At 43.3% G+C, this 15897-nt stretch overlaps 1 protein-coding gene across 4 annotated transcripts in view; it reads right to left on the bottom strand.

Annotated features, from left to right (window-relative positions):
* The window catches only part of LOC115197227 (La ribonucleoprotein 1, translational regulator), a 111210-nt gene that overhangs the window by 20511 nt on the left and 74802 nt on the right, over positions 1 to 15897 (bottom strand). For 3 of the 4 annotated variants that reach the window (XM_029758562.1, XM_029758559.1, XM_029758563.1), the window contains exons 9-10: positions 8173 to 8350; positions 2189 to 2385 (exon numbers count right to left, since the gene is read on the bottom strand). In XM_029758562.1, the coding sequence (XP_029614422.1) occupies positions 2189 to 2385; positions 8173 to 8350 (375 nt within the window). The remainder of the gene's footprint in view (positions 1 to 2188; positions 2386 to 8172; positions 8351 to 15897) is intronic. The other variant, XM_029758560.1, reaches the window with a different exon arrangement.

Here is a 15897-nt window from a genome sequence, read left to right on the forward strand (position 1 = left end):
TGCTTCCTAAGTGGACAGTTTGATTTCACAGAAGTGTGATTGACTTGAAGTTACATTGTGTTGTTTAAGTGTTCCCTTTATTTTTTTGAGCAGTATATTTATCTGTACATGGAATTGTATTTGTTTGTTTTTTACTCATGTTTTTCCTAATCTTTACAGGAAAATGCCACAGGCACTATCTGAAGTGTGGAGACATTTCACTGCAGCTAATATAGAAGAAAAAGCTGTGTACATTTGCAAATACAGTGCCAAATCATGTGAAGAATGCAACAAAGATGCAGAATTATCTGGCCAAGTGCATAAAGTTCCCTCAGCGCTCACAACAAGCAACCTCTGACAAAACTCCCTCTACTTCTATTCGAGGTGAAAATGATGAATCAGACCCCTTATCCATAGCAACAGCTCATAGTCCTCCTGGAATCTGACTTTTTTTTTGACTCAAATGGAGGAACGAAGTCATAAAAATGCTGATGAATGTCTTGCTTGAGCTGTGTATGCAACTGGTTCACCTCTGATGCTCACAGGCAATGTGTATTGGAAGAGATTTCTGAATGTCCTTCGGCCAACATACACCCCTCCAACCAGACATGCTTTATCTACTCATTTGCTGGATGCAGAGTTCCAGAGAGTTCAAGTGAAGGTCAAGCAAATCAAAGAGAAAGACTATTGCAATCATCTCTGATGGGTGGTCGAATGTTCGTGGGCAAGGAAAAATTAGCTACATCATCTCCACCCCTCAACCAGTATTCTCCAAGGGACAACAGACACACCGGTCTCTACATAGCAGATGAGCAGTCATCAATGACCTTGGACCACAGAAGGTATTTGCACTGGTGACAGACAATGTTGCAAACATTAAGGCTGCTTGGTCTAAAGTGGAGGAGTCCTACCCTCACATCACACCCATTGGCTGTGCTGCTCATGCATTGAATCTGCTCCTCAAGGACATCATGACACTGAAAAAAATGGATACGCTCTACAAGGGATCCAAGGAAATGGTTAGGTATGTGAAGGGTCATCAAGTTATAGCAGCAAAGTGAGAAGAATAAGAGCACCACATTGAAGCTGCCCAGCAACACCCGTTGGGGTGGTGTTGTCATCATGTTTGACAGTCTCCTGGAAGGGAAGGAGTCTCTCCAAGAAATGGCCATATCACAGTCTGCCGATATGGACAGACAGCCCCATCAAGAGGATCCTCCTGGATGATGTATTTTGGGAGAGAGTGGTAAGCACCCTGAAACCTATGGCAGTCGTGCCAACATATCTCATCAGCCACCTGGTGGAAGGGACTTTGTGGATCTGCTCTTTCCCCTGTTGCCTCCATCATCCTCCAAATCCCACCAACGTCAGCCGCCTCAGAGCGCAACTGCTCCTTGTTTCGGAACACACACACCAACAGGCTGACAAATACAGGGGTTGAAAAATTGGTGGCCATCCGGGCAAAGTTGAGGCTTTTTGAGCCTGACAACGAGCCATCCTCAACAAGGTTGGAAAGTGACAGTGAAGATGAGGCCTCAGAGTCTGATGTTCAAGAGGAGGTCCGGGGAGAAGACATGGAAGCCTGAGAGGAAGACAACCAAAGCTTTAGTTTCTTGATGTATGTTGAAAACGTTTTTGGGAGATGCGATGGATCATTGGGGATCATTTAATATTCCCTTTCGTTGTTCAGCAAAATCATCCCATGTGAAGAGTCAACTCATTTAACTAAAGTTCAATTTGTAACTAAATTGTTTTATTTAGATTAGAAGGATTTAATCATTTGCAATTTGTCTACTTACGATAAGGTAAAAGGTTTGTTTCCATATGATATATATATCCAACGCATAAAACGACTACATTTAAATGGTATTAATATTAATTACCATATTTTCCCGTTAATTCCAACGAAAAAAATACAAAACCTTGAAAAACAAAACTGAGAAAACGGAATTTGGGAAAAACAAAAGTGAATTAGGCAACAAACAAAAAATGACTGATTTTATATGGCCCTAATCAAATAGAACCGACATTCATCTTTGTTATAGAGATTTTGTTTTACAGGTATCATGTAGGATAATGGTGTGCGGGTGAGAGCCATTACGCTGTATCCTCTTTCATTGCCATACCACTCAACTGGACATAAAGTGACTGGATTAAGGGAGAGGAAGGCCAACAGACAATCAGGTCATATCTATTCAGCTCTACTCACCTTGGTTCTGGCCGGGGAGGGCTTGGGTCTCTTCTTCACCTCGATCCAGGACTCAGAGTCCAGGTCGGGCAGGCTGGCCGACAGTCCCTTGGGCATGCTCTTCAGGTTGGACACGTCCTGCTCCATCTTGGGCTGCATGGAGGCCCTGGTCATGCCCCTGGTGGGCGTGGAGGACCGGGGAGACCCTGGAGCAGACTCTGTCGATTAGATTGACTCTATAGGTGAGCACGAGACTAGACAAGCCTACAGAGTGGACTAGTGAGAGTAAGCTCACTCTATATCAGCTACCTTTCAATAGTTGTGTCTCAAATGGCACCCTATTCCATTTATAGTGTGCGCATGGGATGCAGTCATAGCTACCACTCATACCCCTTGAACTACCTACCAGTCCTACCTGATTAAATAAGTGTTTTCGAATCATTGTCTATTAGGCACAAAGCAGGAGAGCACTTGACTGAATCAGTGTACTCACAGAGAAGCGGTAAGAAATAAGCCCTTTATCCAATGGTTTTACACCTCACAGTATTACACTATCACAGTATTACACTGGCTGGCGGAGTACAGGGATTTTTCTGAGATTGAAATCATTCCTTGAGCATATAAAAATTCACTGAATAACTGAGTAACGAGTAAAAACAACATGGCTATACACAGTAACGAGGTGATGTGCAGGGCTACGAGGTAGTTGAGGTAGCTACAGTGCATTCGGAAAGTATTCAGACCCCTTCACTTTTTTCACATTTTGCTACGTTACAGCCTTTAAATGGGTGTCCTGACTCTCTGAGGTCATTAAAGATCCCATGGCACTTATCGTAAGAGTAGGGGTGTTAACCCCGGTGTCCTGGCTAAATTCCCAATCTGGCCCTCATACCATCACAGCCACCTAATAATCCCCAGTTTACAATTGGCTCATTCATCCCCCTCTCCCCTGTAACTATTCCCCAGGTCGTTGCTGTAAATGAGAATGTGTTCTCAGTCAACTTATCTGGTAAAATAACGGATAAATAAATAAAAAATTAATTCTAAAATTGATTAAATTGTTTTTTTCCCCCCTCTTCAATCTACACACAATGCCCCATAATGACAAAGCAAAAACAAGTTTACATTATTTTGCAAATGTATTAAAATTAAACTGAAATACCACATTAACATAAGTATTCAGATCGTTTACTCTGTACTTTGTTGAAGCACCTTTGGCAGCGATTAGAGCATCGAGTCTTCTTGGGTATGACACTACAAGCGTGGCACACTTGTATTAGGTAAGTTTCTCACATTCTTCTCTGCAGGTTCAGGTTCAAGTCCGGGCTTTGGCTGGGCCACTCAAGGACATTCAGAGACTTGTCCCGAAGCCACTCCTGCGTTGTCTTGGCTGTATGCTTAGGGTTGTTGTCCTGTTGGAAGATGAACAGTCACCCCAATCTGAGGTCATGAGCGCTCTGGAGCAGGTTTTCATCAAGGATCTGTCTGTACTTTGCTCTGTTCATCTTTCCCTCAATGTCGCCTAGTCTCTCCATCCCTGCCACTGAAAAACATCCCCACAGCATGATGCTGCACCACCATACTTCACCGTAGGGATGGTGATGAGCGGTGCCTGGTTTCCATCTGACGTGGCACTTGGCATTCAGGCCAAAGAGTTCAATCTTGGTTTCATCAAAACAGAGAATCTTGTTTCTCATGGTCAGAGTCCTTTAGGTGCCTTTTGGCAAACTCCAAGCGGGCTGTCATGTGCCTTTTACTGAGGGGTGGCTTCGGTTTGGCCACTCCACCATAAAGGCCCAATTGGTGGAGTGCTACAGAGATGGTTGTCCTTCTGGAAGCTTCTCCCATCTCCAAAGAGGAACTCTGGAGCTCTGTTACGAGTAACAATCAGGTTCACGATTTGTTGAAAACTTTTTTGGTTACAACATGATTCCATGTGTAATTTCATGTGTAATTTCATAGTTTGTCTTCACTATTATTCTACAATGTAGAAAATAGTAAAAATAAAGAAAAATCCTTGAATGAGTAGGTGTTCTAAAACTTTGACCGGTAGTGTAGACAGGTGAGTGCCTTTCCAAATCATGTCCAATCAATTAAAATGACCACAGGTGGACTCCAATCAAGTTGTAGAAATATCAAGGATGATCAATGGAAACAGGATGCACCTGAGCTCAATTTTGAGTCTCATGGCAAAGGGTCTGAATACTTATGCAAATAAGGTTACACTTTTTTTTTCCGCTTTGTCATTATGGGGTATTGTGTGTAGATTGATGAGAAAAATATATAACATTTTAGAATAAGGCTGTAACGTAACAAAATGTGGTAAAAAGTCAAGGGGTCAGAATACTTTCTGAAGATTTCCCTTTACTGTAACTAAGGGGCCTAGACCAAACCATGAAACAGCCCCAGGCCATTATTCCTCCTCCACCAAACTTTACAGTTGGCACTACGCATTCAGGCAGGTAGCGTTCTTCTGGCATCCGCAAAACCCAGATTTGTTTGTCGGACTGCCAGATGGTGAAGCGTGATTCATCGCTCCAGAGAACGCATTTCCACTGTTCCAGAGTCCAATGGCGGCAAGCTTTATGCAACTCCAGCCGACACTTGGCATTGCACATGGTGATCTTAGGCTTGTGTGCGGCTGCTCGGCCATGAAAACCCATTTCATTAAGCTTCTGACGAACACTTCTTGTGCGGACGTTGCTTCCAGAGGCAGTTTGAAACTCGGTAGTGAGTGTTGCAACTGAGGACAGACAATTTTTACGCCCTACAGCACTCAACGGTCCCGTTCTGTGAGCTTGTGTGGCCTACCACTTCGCGGCTGAGCCGTTGTTGCTCCTAGACGTTTCCACTTCACAGTAACAGCACTTACAGTTGACCAGGCCAGCTCTAGCAGGGCAGACATTTCACGAACTAACTTGTTGGAAAGCTGTCATCCTATGATGGTTCCACGTTGAAAGTCACTGAGCTCTTCAGTAAGGCCATTCTACCGCCAACATTTGTCTATGGAGATTGCATGGCTGTGTACTCGATTTGTACACCTGTCAGCAATGGGTGTACCTGAAATGACAAATCCACTAATTTGAAGGGGTGTCCACATACTTTTGTATATATAGTGTGTGTGTGTGTTGGGGTGTCAGTGTATGTGTGTGGGTAGAGTCTAGAGGGTGTGGATAGAGTCAGCGCAAGACAGTTAAAAAAAAAAAAAAGGGTAAATGCAGGTATTCCGGGTAGCAATTTGATTAGCTATTTAGCAGCCTTGTTTAGCAGTCTTATGGCTTAGGGGGTAGAAGCTGTTCAGGGTCCTGTTAGTTCCAGACTGGTATTGCTTGCCGTGCGGTAGCATTGAGAACAGTCCATGGCTTGGGTGGCTGGAGTCTGACAATATTTTGGGCCTTCCTCAGACACCCCCTGGTATAGATGTCCAGGAAGGGTGCTCGGCAGTTGCCGTACCAAGCGGCGATGCAGCCAGTCAAGACACTATCAATGGTGTAGCTGAAGAACTTTGAGGATCTGAGAGAGCCCGTGCCTAATCTTTCCAGCCTCCTGATCGTCCAAAAAGTTCACATTTTGACTAATTCTTCCAGGAGTCTTGATGATCATCCAGGTGCTTTTTGGCAAAACTTAAGTCAACTTTTTGGACGACATGGGTCACGTTATGTCTGGTGAAAACCAAATACTCCATCCCACAGTAAGAACACCATAACAACGGTCAAGCGTGGTGGTGGTAGTAGTGTGATGGATTGTGGATGCTTTGCTGCCTCAGGACCAGGATGACTTGCTGTCATTGAAGGAACCACGAATTCTGTTCTGTATTAGAAAGTTTTAAACGGAGAATGTCAGGCAATTCGTACGTGAGTTGAAGCACAGCTGGGTCATGCTGCAAGACAAAGATCCAGAACACACAAGCAAGTCTACATGAGAATGGCTGAAAACAAACAAAATGTAAAGTTCTGGAATGGCTTAGTCAAAGTCTAGACCCGATTGAGATGTGGCAGGATCTGAAACAAGCAATTCATGCTCGAAAACCCACAAATGTTGCTGAGTTAAAGCAGTTCTGCATGGAAGAGTGGGGTGTTAAGAGACTGATCATCAATTACAGGAAGCATTTGGTTGCAGTCAACGCAGCTTAAGGTGGCACAACCAGTTATTGAGTGTAAACGGGTAATTACTTTTTCACGCAGGGGCATTGGGTGTTGCATACGTTTGTTAATTACAGTGCCTTCAGAAAGTATTCACTTTCTTTTTCCACATTTTGCTGTGTTCCAGCCTGAATTTAAGATGTATTAAATTAATATTTTGTCACTGGACTACACACAACACCCCATAATGTCAGTGGAATTGTGTTTTTTGACATTTTTACTAATGAATTAAAAATGAAAACCTGAAATTTCTTAAATGGGTTGAATACTTATTGACAAGGCCAGCCTGAATAAGTTCAGGAGTAAAAATGTGCTTAACAAGTTACATGGACTCTGTGAGCAATAATAGTGTTTAGCATGATTTTTGAATGACTACCTCATCTATGTACCCCACACATACAGATAATTGTAAGGTCCCTCAGTCGAGCAGTGAATTTCAAACACAGATTCAACCACAAAGACCAGGGATGTTTTCGAACGCCTCGCAAATAAGTGCACCTATTTGGTAGATGGGTACAAAAAAGCAGACATTGAATATCCCTTTGAGCAAGGTGAAGTTATTAATAACACTTTGATGGTGCACCCAGTCACTACAAAGATACAGGCGTCTTTCCTAACTCAGTTGCCGGAAAGGAAGGAAAGCGCCTCAGGGTTCTCACCCTGAGGTCAATGTTGACTTTAAAACAGTTAGAGTTTAATGGCTGTGATAGGAGAAAACTAAGGATGGATCAGCAACATTGTAGTTACTCCACAACACTAACCTAAATGACAGAGTGAAAAGAAGGACACCTGTACATAATTGTATTTCTTACAAAACATGCATACTGTTTGCAATAAGGCACTTAAGTAAAACTGCAAAGAATTTGGGAAAGAAATGTACTTTATGCCCTGAACACAAAGTGTTATGTTTGGGGCAAATCCAACACAGCACATCACTGAGTACCACTCTTCATATTTCCAAGCATGGTTGCGGCTGCATCATGGTGGGGGTATGCTTGTCATCGGCAAGGACTAGGCAGTGTTTTGGGGGGAAAAAGAAAAGCAATAAAGCGAAGCACAGGCAAAATCCTAGAGGAAAACCTGGTTTAGTCTGCTTTCCAACAGACACTGGGGAAACAGATTTCACCTTTCAGCAGGACAATAACCTAAAACACAAGGCCAAATATACACTGGAGTTGCTAATTGAGTTACAGTTTTGACTTAAATCAACTACCAACTACCAACTTGACAGAGGTGGAAGAATGAATAAAATGTGCAAATATTGTACAATCCAGGTTTGCAAAGCTCTTAGGGAGACTTACCCAGAAAGACTCACAGCTGTAAATCGCTACCATAGGGGAGTCTAACATGCATTGACTCAGGGGTGTGAAAACATATGTGAATGAAACGTTTCTGTATATCATTTTCAATAAAACTTGCAAAAATGTCTAAAAACATGTTTTTACTTTGTCATTATGGTGTATTGTGTGTAGATGATTAAATACATTTTGTTTCTCACCCCTTTTAGAATTCAAGCTGTAACAACAAGAATGTGGAATAAGTCAAGGGGTATGAATACTTTCTAAAGTCACTATAAATAAATGAAATAAGTATCAACATTTTGTGTTATTTTCTCACTCGGTTTTACTTTATTAAATTTTAGGTTTTGGTTGAAGATCTGATCACATTCAGTGTCTGAAAAATGCAAAAATTTAGAAAATTAGAAATAGGGCAACAACTTTCACGGCAGTGTACCCTGTTTTTATAGTGAGAGGTGAAATAGATGGTTGAATGTATAGCCACCCATTTTGATAGTGAATCTGCATAGCTAAGTCTCTATCAGTTGTATAGTGTGAGGCTGGCTAGGGGGTATAGCTACTATACCTGTCTGCTTAGTGGGCATCTGCCGGGGCACGAACTCGGGGCAGTGGATGAGCTGGGTCAGGTCCACCTGGTTGTGGGCCGGTCCCATGGACAGGCCAGGAAGTGGCCACTTCTCCGGCTCCACCTTCCGACGGATCTTCATGTCAATGATTTCCACCTCTTTGCTGTCCTTCAAAGACTACGGGTAGAATTTTAAAAAGAGTTGAGGGTATGAAACACAATGAAATAGTATGCAACTGTCAAAATAAATAAAACACTTGAGTAAATGAGGTATATAAAGTATATTGAAAGCAGGTGGTTCCACACAGGTGTTGTTCCAGAGTTCATTAAGCAATTAACATCCCATCATCAAATCAAGCTTTATTCACGGTGCCTTTGGAAAGTATTCAGACCTCGACTTTTTCCCACATTGTTACGTTACAGCCTTATTATAAAATTGATCAAACACACAATACACCATAATGACAAAGCAAAAATATGTTTGAATACATTTTTGCAAATGTATTACACAAAAACTGAAATATCACATTTACATAAGTATTCAGACCCTTTACTCAGTACTTTGTTGAAGCAGTCTTCGTGGGTATATCTTCTTGGGTATGACGCTACAAGCTTGGCACATCTGTATTTGGGGAGTTTATCCCATTCTTCTCCGCAGATCCTCTCAAGTTCTGTCATGTTGGATGGGGAGCGTTACTGCACAGCTATTTTCAGGTCTCTCCAGAGATGTTCGATCGAGTTCAAGTATGGAATCTGGCTGGGCCACTCAAGGACATTCAGAGACTTGTCCTGAAGCCTCTCCTGCGTGATTAGGGTCGTTGTCCTGTTGGAAGGTGAACCTTTGCCCCAGTCTGAGGTCCTGAGCGCTCTGGTACAGGTTTTCATCAAGGATCTCGCTGTGATTTGCTCTGTTCATCTTTGCCTTGATCCTGACTAGTCTCCCAGTCCCTGCCACTGAAAAACATCCCCACAGCATGATGCTGCCACCACCATGCTTCACCCTAGGGATGGTACCAGGTTTCCTCCACACATGACGGTTGGCATTCAGGCCAAAGAGTTAAATCTTGGGTTCATCAGATAAGAGAATCTTGTTTCTCATGGTCTGAGAGTCCTTTAGGTGCCTTTTGACAAACTCTAAGCAGGCTGTCTTGTGCCTTTTACTGAGTGGCTTCTGTCTGGCCACTCTACCAGAAAGGCCTGAACTCTAGAGGTCTGTCAGAGTGACCATCGGGTTCTTGGCCACCTCTCTGACCAAGGCCACTCTCCCCCGATTGCTCAGTTTGGCCGGGCAGCCAGCTCTAGGAAGGGCCTTGGTGGTTCAAAACTTTTTCCATTTAAGAGCGATGAGGCCACTGTGTTCTTTGGGACCTTCAATGCTGCAGATATTTTTTGGTACCTTTCCCCAGATCTGTGCCTCTCCACAATCCTGTCTCGGAGCTCTATGTACAATTCCTTCGACATCTTAGTTTGGTTTTTGCTCTGACCATGCACTGTCAACTTTGGGACCTTATTTAGACAGGTGTGTGCCTTTCCAAATCATCTCCAATCAATTGAATTTACCACAGGTGGACTCCAATCATGTATAAACATCAAGGATGATCAATGGAAACAGGATGAACCGGAGTTCAATTTCGAGTCTCAAAGCAAAAGGGTCTGAATAGTTATGTAAATAAGGTAATTCTGTTTAATTTTTCATACATTTGCAAATATTTCTAAAAACGGTTTTCGCTTTGTCATTATGGGGTATTGTGTGTAAATTGCTGAGGAAATGTTTTTATTTAATCCATGTTTGAATAAGGCTGTAACGTATCAAAATGTGGATAAAGTCAAAGGGTCTGAATACTTTCCGAAGGCACTGTATCGAGCACATTTCAGACATGGCTGCAACACAATGTGCTTCACAGAAAAAAAGTAACTATTTTTTTTTTTTAAATGAAATATTTACTACAGAGGAGATATATATATATTAAATCACAATAAAATCAGACTAAAAAGCACCCTAAGGAAAAGCAGTGCTAATTAAGATCTCTTAATTATGTCCACCGTTTCGGCCCCCCTCAGGTTCTCTGGCAGGCTATTCCAGAGGCTGGGGGCATAATAACTAAAGGCTGCCTCTCCATGCCTCTTGGTCCTAGGCTCTGGGATAGTTAAAAGGCCAGTGCCCGAGGACTTGAGGGACCTACTGGGTACATAAATAAATAGCATGTCTGACATGTATTGGCGTGCACAATCGTGGATTGATTTAAAAACCAATAGAATATTTAAATGAATTCTAAAACTCACAGGCAGCCAGTGCAGCCAGAATTTAAAACCGGTGTAATGTGTGCTCTATGTCTAGTCTTGGTCAGTACCTGTGCTGCAGCATTCTGTTTTGCGGTTGACCAATGGCTTTCTTGGGTAGACCAGACAGGATAGCATTACAGAAGTAAAGCGTGCTTGTAATAAAAGCCTGGATGAGTCTATCAGCACCCTGGCAATGTTCCTCAGGTGGTAAAAAGCTATGTTGGTCACATTCCAATGGGTGATTCAAAACTGAGTTCAGAATCTAAAATTACACCTAGTTTTTTTTTTTTACCAGGTGTTTTAGCTTTCTTACCAGTGAATTCAAATGTGAGGCCAGATTCTCTCTCTGTGCTTTGGCTCCAACAATAAGTACCTCGGTCTTGTCTTGATTTAGCGGGATGAAGTTGTGAGCCATCCAATATTTAAATCACTAATACTGTAATTTATCTGTGGAGCTAAAATCCTCTGGTGACACAGAAATGTGAAGTTGTGTATCGCCTGTGTAGCAGTGAAAATTAACTTCTGTGCTTTCTGATAACGCTGCCAAGGGGTAACAGATAAACTGAACAGTAACACACAAAATCAAACCTTGTGGAACGCCACGTCAAATCTATTTTCTCTGAGTTGTCCACAAATGGTGACAAAACTCTTGACCGGTTAAATAGGTCCTAAACCAATTTAGAACTGGAATGGAGAGGCCAACCTACCTCTCCAGAAGGACATCATGGTCAACAGTGTCGAATACAGCACTTAAATCCAAGAGTACAAGGACAGAGACCTGATTGGCATCTGTGTTGGCTCCAAGATCATTTATCAGTTTAACTAAAGACTGTCTCTGTGCTGCTAAGAGTTGAATAATCTAGATTACTTTTCTTCAGAAGGTGTTTCACCATAGCAGTATTTAGTGCAGAGGGGAAAGTGCCTGTGAACAGGGAGTGATTAACAATAGCTTGCACTTCTTCAGATGTGCCATTAAAAACTGTTTTGAAGAAGGTGGTAGGGCATGGGATCAAGAAGGCAGGTGGAAGGCTTACATTTGTGATATCAATTTCCTGAGAATGTCTGTGTCAACCAGGGAAAATATAAATCCATATGCCTTTTCATAGTAGGCTAGGGCACAAAATGCTCATCAGGTTTTGCTTGACTGATAGCCAGCCTAATGATTGTTATCTGCCGCAAAGACATCACATTTAGATAAAGCAACATCAACAACAAGATATGTCAATAGAAAGCTCCTTTGTAATAACCAGGTCCAGAGTATGGCCGAGGTTACGGGTAGGCCCAGTAACATGTTGAATAAATTCCATAGAGCTCAAAAGATTCATAAATGCATTGGCCTCAGAGTCAGTCTGTCAACATTAATATATCTCAAGGACAATAGACAAAAGTTCAGAGAAATGAGTAAAGAAAGTGGGGCAGTGCTTTGATGGCCTATACAGGGTTATAGCCAGCACTGGTGGCTGATACTTTAAAATTATAGCATGATGCTCAAAAGATCAAGACGACAAACAAATTGTCCTCACAGTTGAGAGCATTAGTAAAAATAGAGCCTGTCCCCCCTCTCTTTTCCGATAGAGTATGAAAAGATGTTGTCGGGGCAGAGGCTGTAATACGAGCGACACTATAATAAGACAGTCATGTTTCAGTGAGAAACATGCAAAAAAAAAACTGGGTCATTCACGAGAAAGAGCAATCACTAGTAAAACCAAACATTTAAAAGCAACATATTCAATGAGTGTGGGCCACTCTGCCCCTGGGGCATCAGCCTTGAGGTAACGAGAGGAATAACCAAATTATTAACGTTAAAAATCTGGTTTTCTGACAGGCTCCAATGTATCAGAATGGTAGGAGAAGACATTTTGTATAAACTCACTAGAAGACAGTTAGTGGAAGGAACATCAATTCAGTTACTCACAATAACCATAGTGCCATTTCTAAGTGAGTTGATATGCTTTCCAAGTCCTGTGTTGCTTATAGTGAGGACTGGAGAACTACCAGACCCTGTCCATCAGTTTCTAAAACAGTTCATAATGTTGCTGGAAATAATCCTGGAACCCCTGTGGTTAGGGTGAATCCCGTCTCTTTTAAAAATTGCTGGTTGCAGCCACAGCAAATCAAAGAAGAGGCATTCCCTTCTTTGCAAAGTTACATCAGATTCTCGTTTAGGGCAACGAGTCGGCTAAAAACTTTCCAAACCCCTTCGATAGCACGGGAGGGGGCCAGAAATAATTATTCACTTCCCTGTGCTCGCGAGGGTGTTCACTTTTTTTGTTTTTGTCCTCCCTAAGTTCCTCAGATCGCCTAAAGCGGAGGTCATTAAAACATATTTGAGTGACGATGGTGTCAATATTGAAGTAGTTTGTCAGATCCATGGACAGGAGGGAGTTGATATCATGATACGGGCTCCTGGGTGACAGTGGACCTTGGTCGTTCCACAGAATGCAGCAAATCTCGCTGTTGAGCTGCCCACAATGATGGTGCTCGTGATGGAATCCGATCGGGAAGGAAGCGAGGGAGTGGGATGGGACTGACTCAGGCAGGGCGGATGGAGGCTTCAAGTCAGGCTAACTTGACTCTTCGCACCAGTCGATGGCATCGGAAACCCCAGAAAGGAGGAGGATGGCACGAGACCGTTCTGTCTTGATTCAGCGACCTGCTGAACTGTGTGGGGTGGCCATGGGTGTGGGTGACACTGGGCGGCCGCGGGTTTTTGGTATATTCCCAGGATCCGTGCTGACTCCCGGGGCTGTTAGGTCCGTCTCAAAGCTGTTTGATAGCTGGATCAGATCTTCTCGGATAGATGAAGGGTGGCCAGACTGCCTTCCCGATCTCATACGCCTTGTGAGTGTCCAGTCTCCCATGGGCCGCGGAGTTGAGCTGAACATCTGTCCATTGGATTGGGACAGGTCAACACCTTGTGAGTGTGTGAGTGTCCAGTCTCCCATGGGCCGCGGAGTTGAGCTGAACATCTGTCTGTTGGATTGGGACAGATCAACGCCGCTTGACTCATCAACAGCTTTGCTATAGGAGGCATTTAAAACTGAGATTGGGTTTGCCTAGACTAAAGCAAGGTTGGTGTAGATAGAAAGCAGGTCATCCTTTTCTCGCAGCCGAGCTTGCAGCCGGAGGGTCTCTTCCCTAAGCTGCTTGATGGTGGTGCATTAAGGGCAGAGGAATCCCTCTCCATTTCTCAGTTTAGGGTCATGTATAAAAATGCCCAGTTTGCCCATTATTTTGGCTACCATGGCTAAAAGAAGAAATCTCAGTGACTTTCAAAGAGGGGTGTCAAAGGAGCATATGGGGTTTAAAGTGTGTGGCAGGTAGCCTTGCGGTTAAGAGCATTGCCTTTCAACACAATACCCCACAATGATAAAGCATAAACAGGTTTTCGTAATTTTTCAAATCTACAAAAAATAAAAAAGTATCTTATTTACATAAGTATTCAGACAATTTGCTATGACACTCGAAATTGAGCTCAGGTGCATCCTGCTTCCATTGATCATCCTTGAAATGTTTCTTGATTAGATGTAACTTCATTAAATCAAAATCAAATCAAATGTATTTATATAGCCCTTCGTACATCAGCTGATATCTCAAAGTGCTGTACAGAAACCCAGCCTAAAACCCCAAACAGCAAGCAATGACCTCGTTGGTGCCGACGTGGATAACAATATCTCTATACTCTCTACACTCGCCAGTTTTAGCTTTAGCCAGCACCGTCTTTAGATTAGCCTTAACGTCGGTAGCCCTGCCCCCTGGTAAACAGTGTATGATCGCTGGATGATTCGTTTTAAGTCTAATACTGCAGGTAATGGAGTCGCCAATGACTAGGGTTTTCAATTTGTCAGAGCTAATGGTGGGAGCCTTCGGCGTCTCAGACCCCACAATGGGAGGAGTAGAGACCAGAGAAGTTTCGGCCTCCGACTCCGACTCGCTTAATGGGGAGAACCGGTTGAAAGTTTCTGTCGGCTGAATAAGCGACACCGGTTGAGCATTCCTACAGCATTTCCCTCCAGAAGCCATGAGAAAGTTGTCCGGCTGCGGGGACCGTGCGAGGGGGTTTATACTAACGTTACTATCTGTACTTACTGGTGGCACAGACGCCGTTTCATCCTTTCCTACACTGAAATTACCCTTGCCTAACGATTGCGTCTGAAGCTGGGCTTGCAGCACAGCTATCCTTGCCGTAAGGCGATCGTTCTCCTGTATATTATAAGTACAACGACTGCAATTAGAAGGCATCATGTTAATGTTACTTAGCTTCGGCTGTTTGAAGTCCTGACGAACCATGTCCAGATAAAACCTCCGGGGTGAAAAAGTTGAATGAAAAAAGTTGAGTGAGGGAAAAACTAAAAATATACGGTAATGAAAAAGTAAAAACAGTGAGGTAGTCAGGTAGCAAAATAAGATTGGCAACAAAACGCACAGCAGCACGTAAACAAGACTGCAAGCTGTGGTAAATTCCATGGATTGCACATGATTTGATAAGCACACACCTGTCTAAATAAGGTCCCATAGTTGACAGTGCACGCAAGAGCAAAAATCAAGCCATGAGGTTGAAGGAATTGTTCGTAGAGCTCTGAGACAGGAATGTGTCGAGGCACAGATCTGGGAAGGGTACCAAAAAACACCTGCAGTATTGAAGGTCCAAGAACACAGTGGTCCATCATTCTTAAATGGAGGACGTTTGGAACCAACAAGACTCTTCCTAGAGCTGGCCGCCTGGCCAAACTGAGCAATTGGGGGCGAAGGGTCTTGGTCTGGGAGGTGACCAAGAACCCAATGGTCACTGACAGAGCTCCAGAGTTCCTCTGTGGAGATGGGTAAACTTTCCAGAAAAACAACCATCTCTGCAGCACTCCACCAATCAAGCCTTTCTGGGAGTGGCCAGATGGAAGCCACTCCTCAGTAAAAGGCACATGAGAGTCCGCTAAGACTTGCCAAAAGGTACCGAACGGACTCTCAGACCACGAGAAACAAGAGTCTCTGGTCTGATGAACCCAAGATTGAACTCTTTGGCCTGAATGCCAAGCGTCACGTCTGGAGGAAACCTGGCACCATCCCTACGGTGAAGAATGGTGGTAGTGTCATGCCATAGAGATGTTTTTCAGCAGCAGGGACTGGGAGACAAGTCAGGATCGAGGGAAAGATGAACGGAGAAAAGTAGAGCGAGATCCTTGATGAAAACCTGCTCCAGAGTAGAGGTCGACCGATTAATCAGAATGGCCGATTAATTAGGGCCAATTTCAAGTTTTCATAACAATCGGAAATCGGTATTATTGGACGCCGATTTGGCCGATTTATTTATTTACCTTTATTTAACTAGGCAAGTCAGTTAAGAACACATTCTTATTTTCAATGACGGCCTAGGAAAGGTGGGTTAACTGCCTTGTTCAGGGGCAGAACGACAGATTTTTACCTTGTCAGCTCAGGGATTCAATC

The sequence above is a fragment of the Salmo trutta genome, chromosome 7 (genome assembly GCF_901001165.1).
Source record: "Salmo trutta chromosome 7, fSalTru1.1, whole genome shotgun sequence".
In the NCBI taxonomy this organism is placed as follows: Eukaryota; Metazoa; Chordata; class Actinopteri; order Salmoniformes; family Salmonidae; genus Salmo; species Salmo trutta.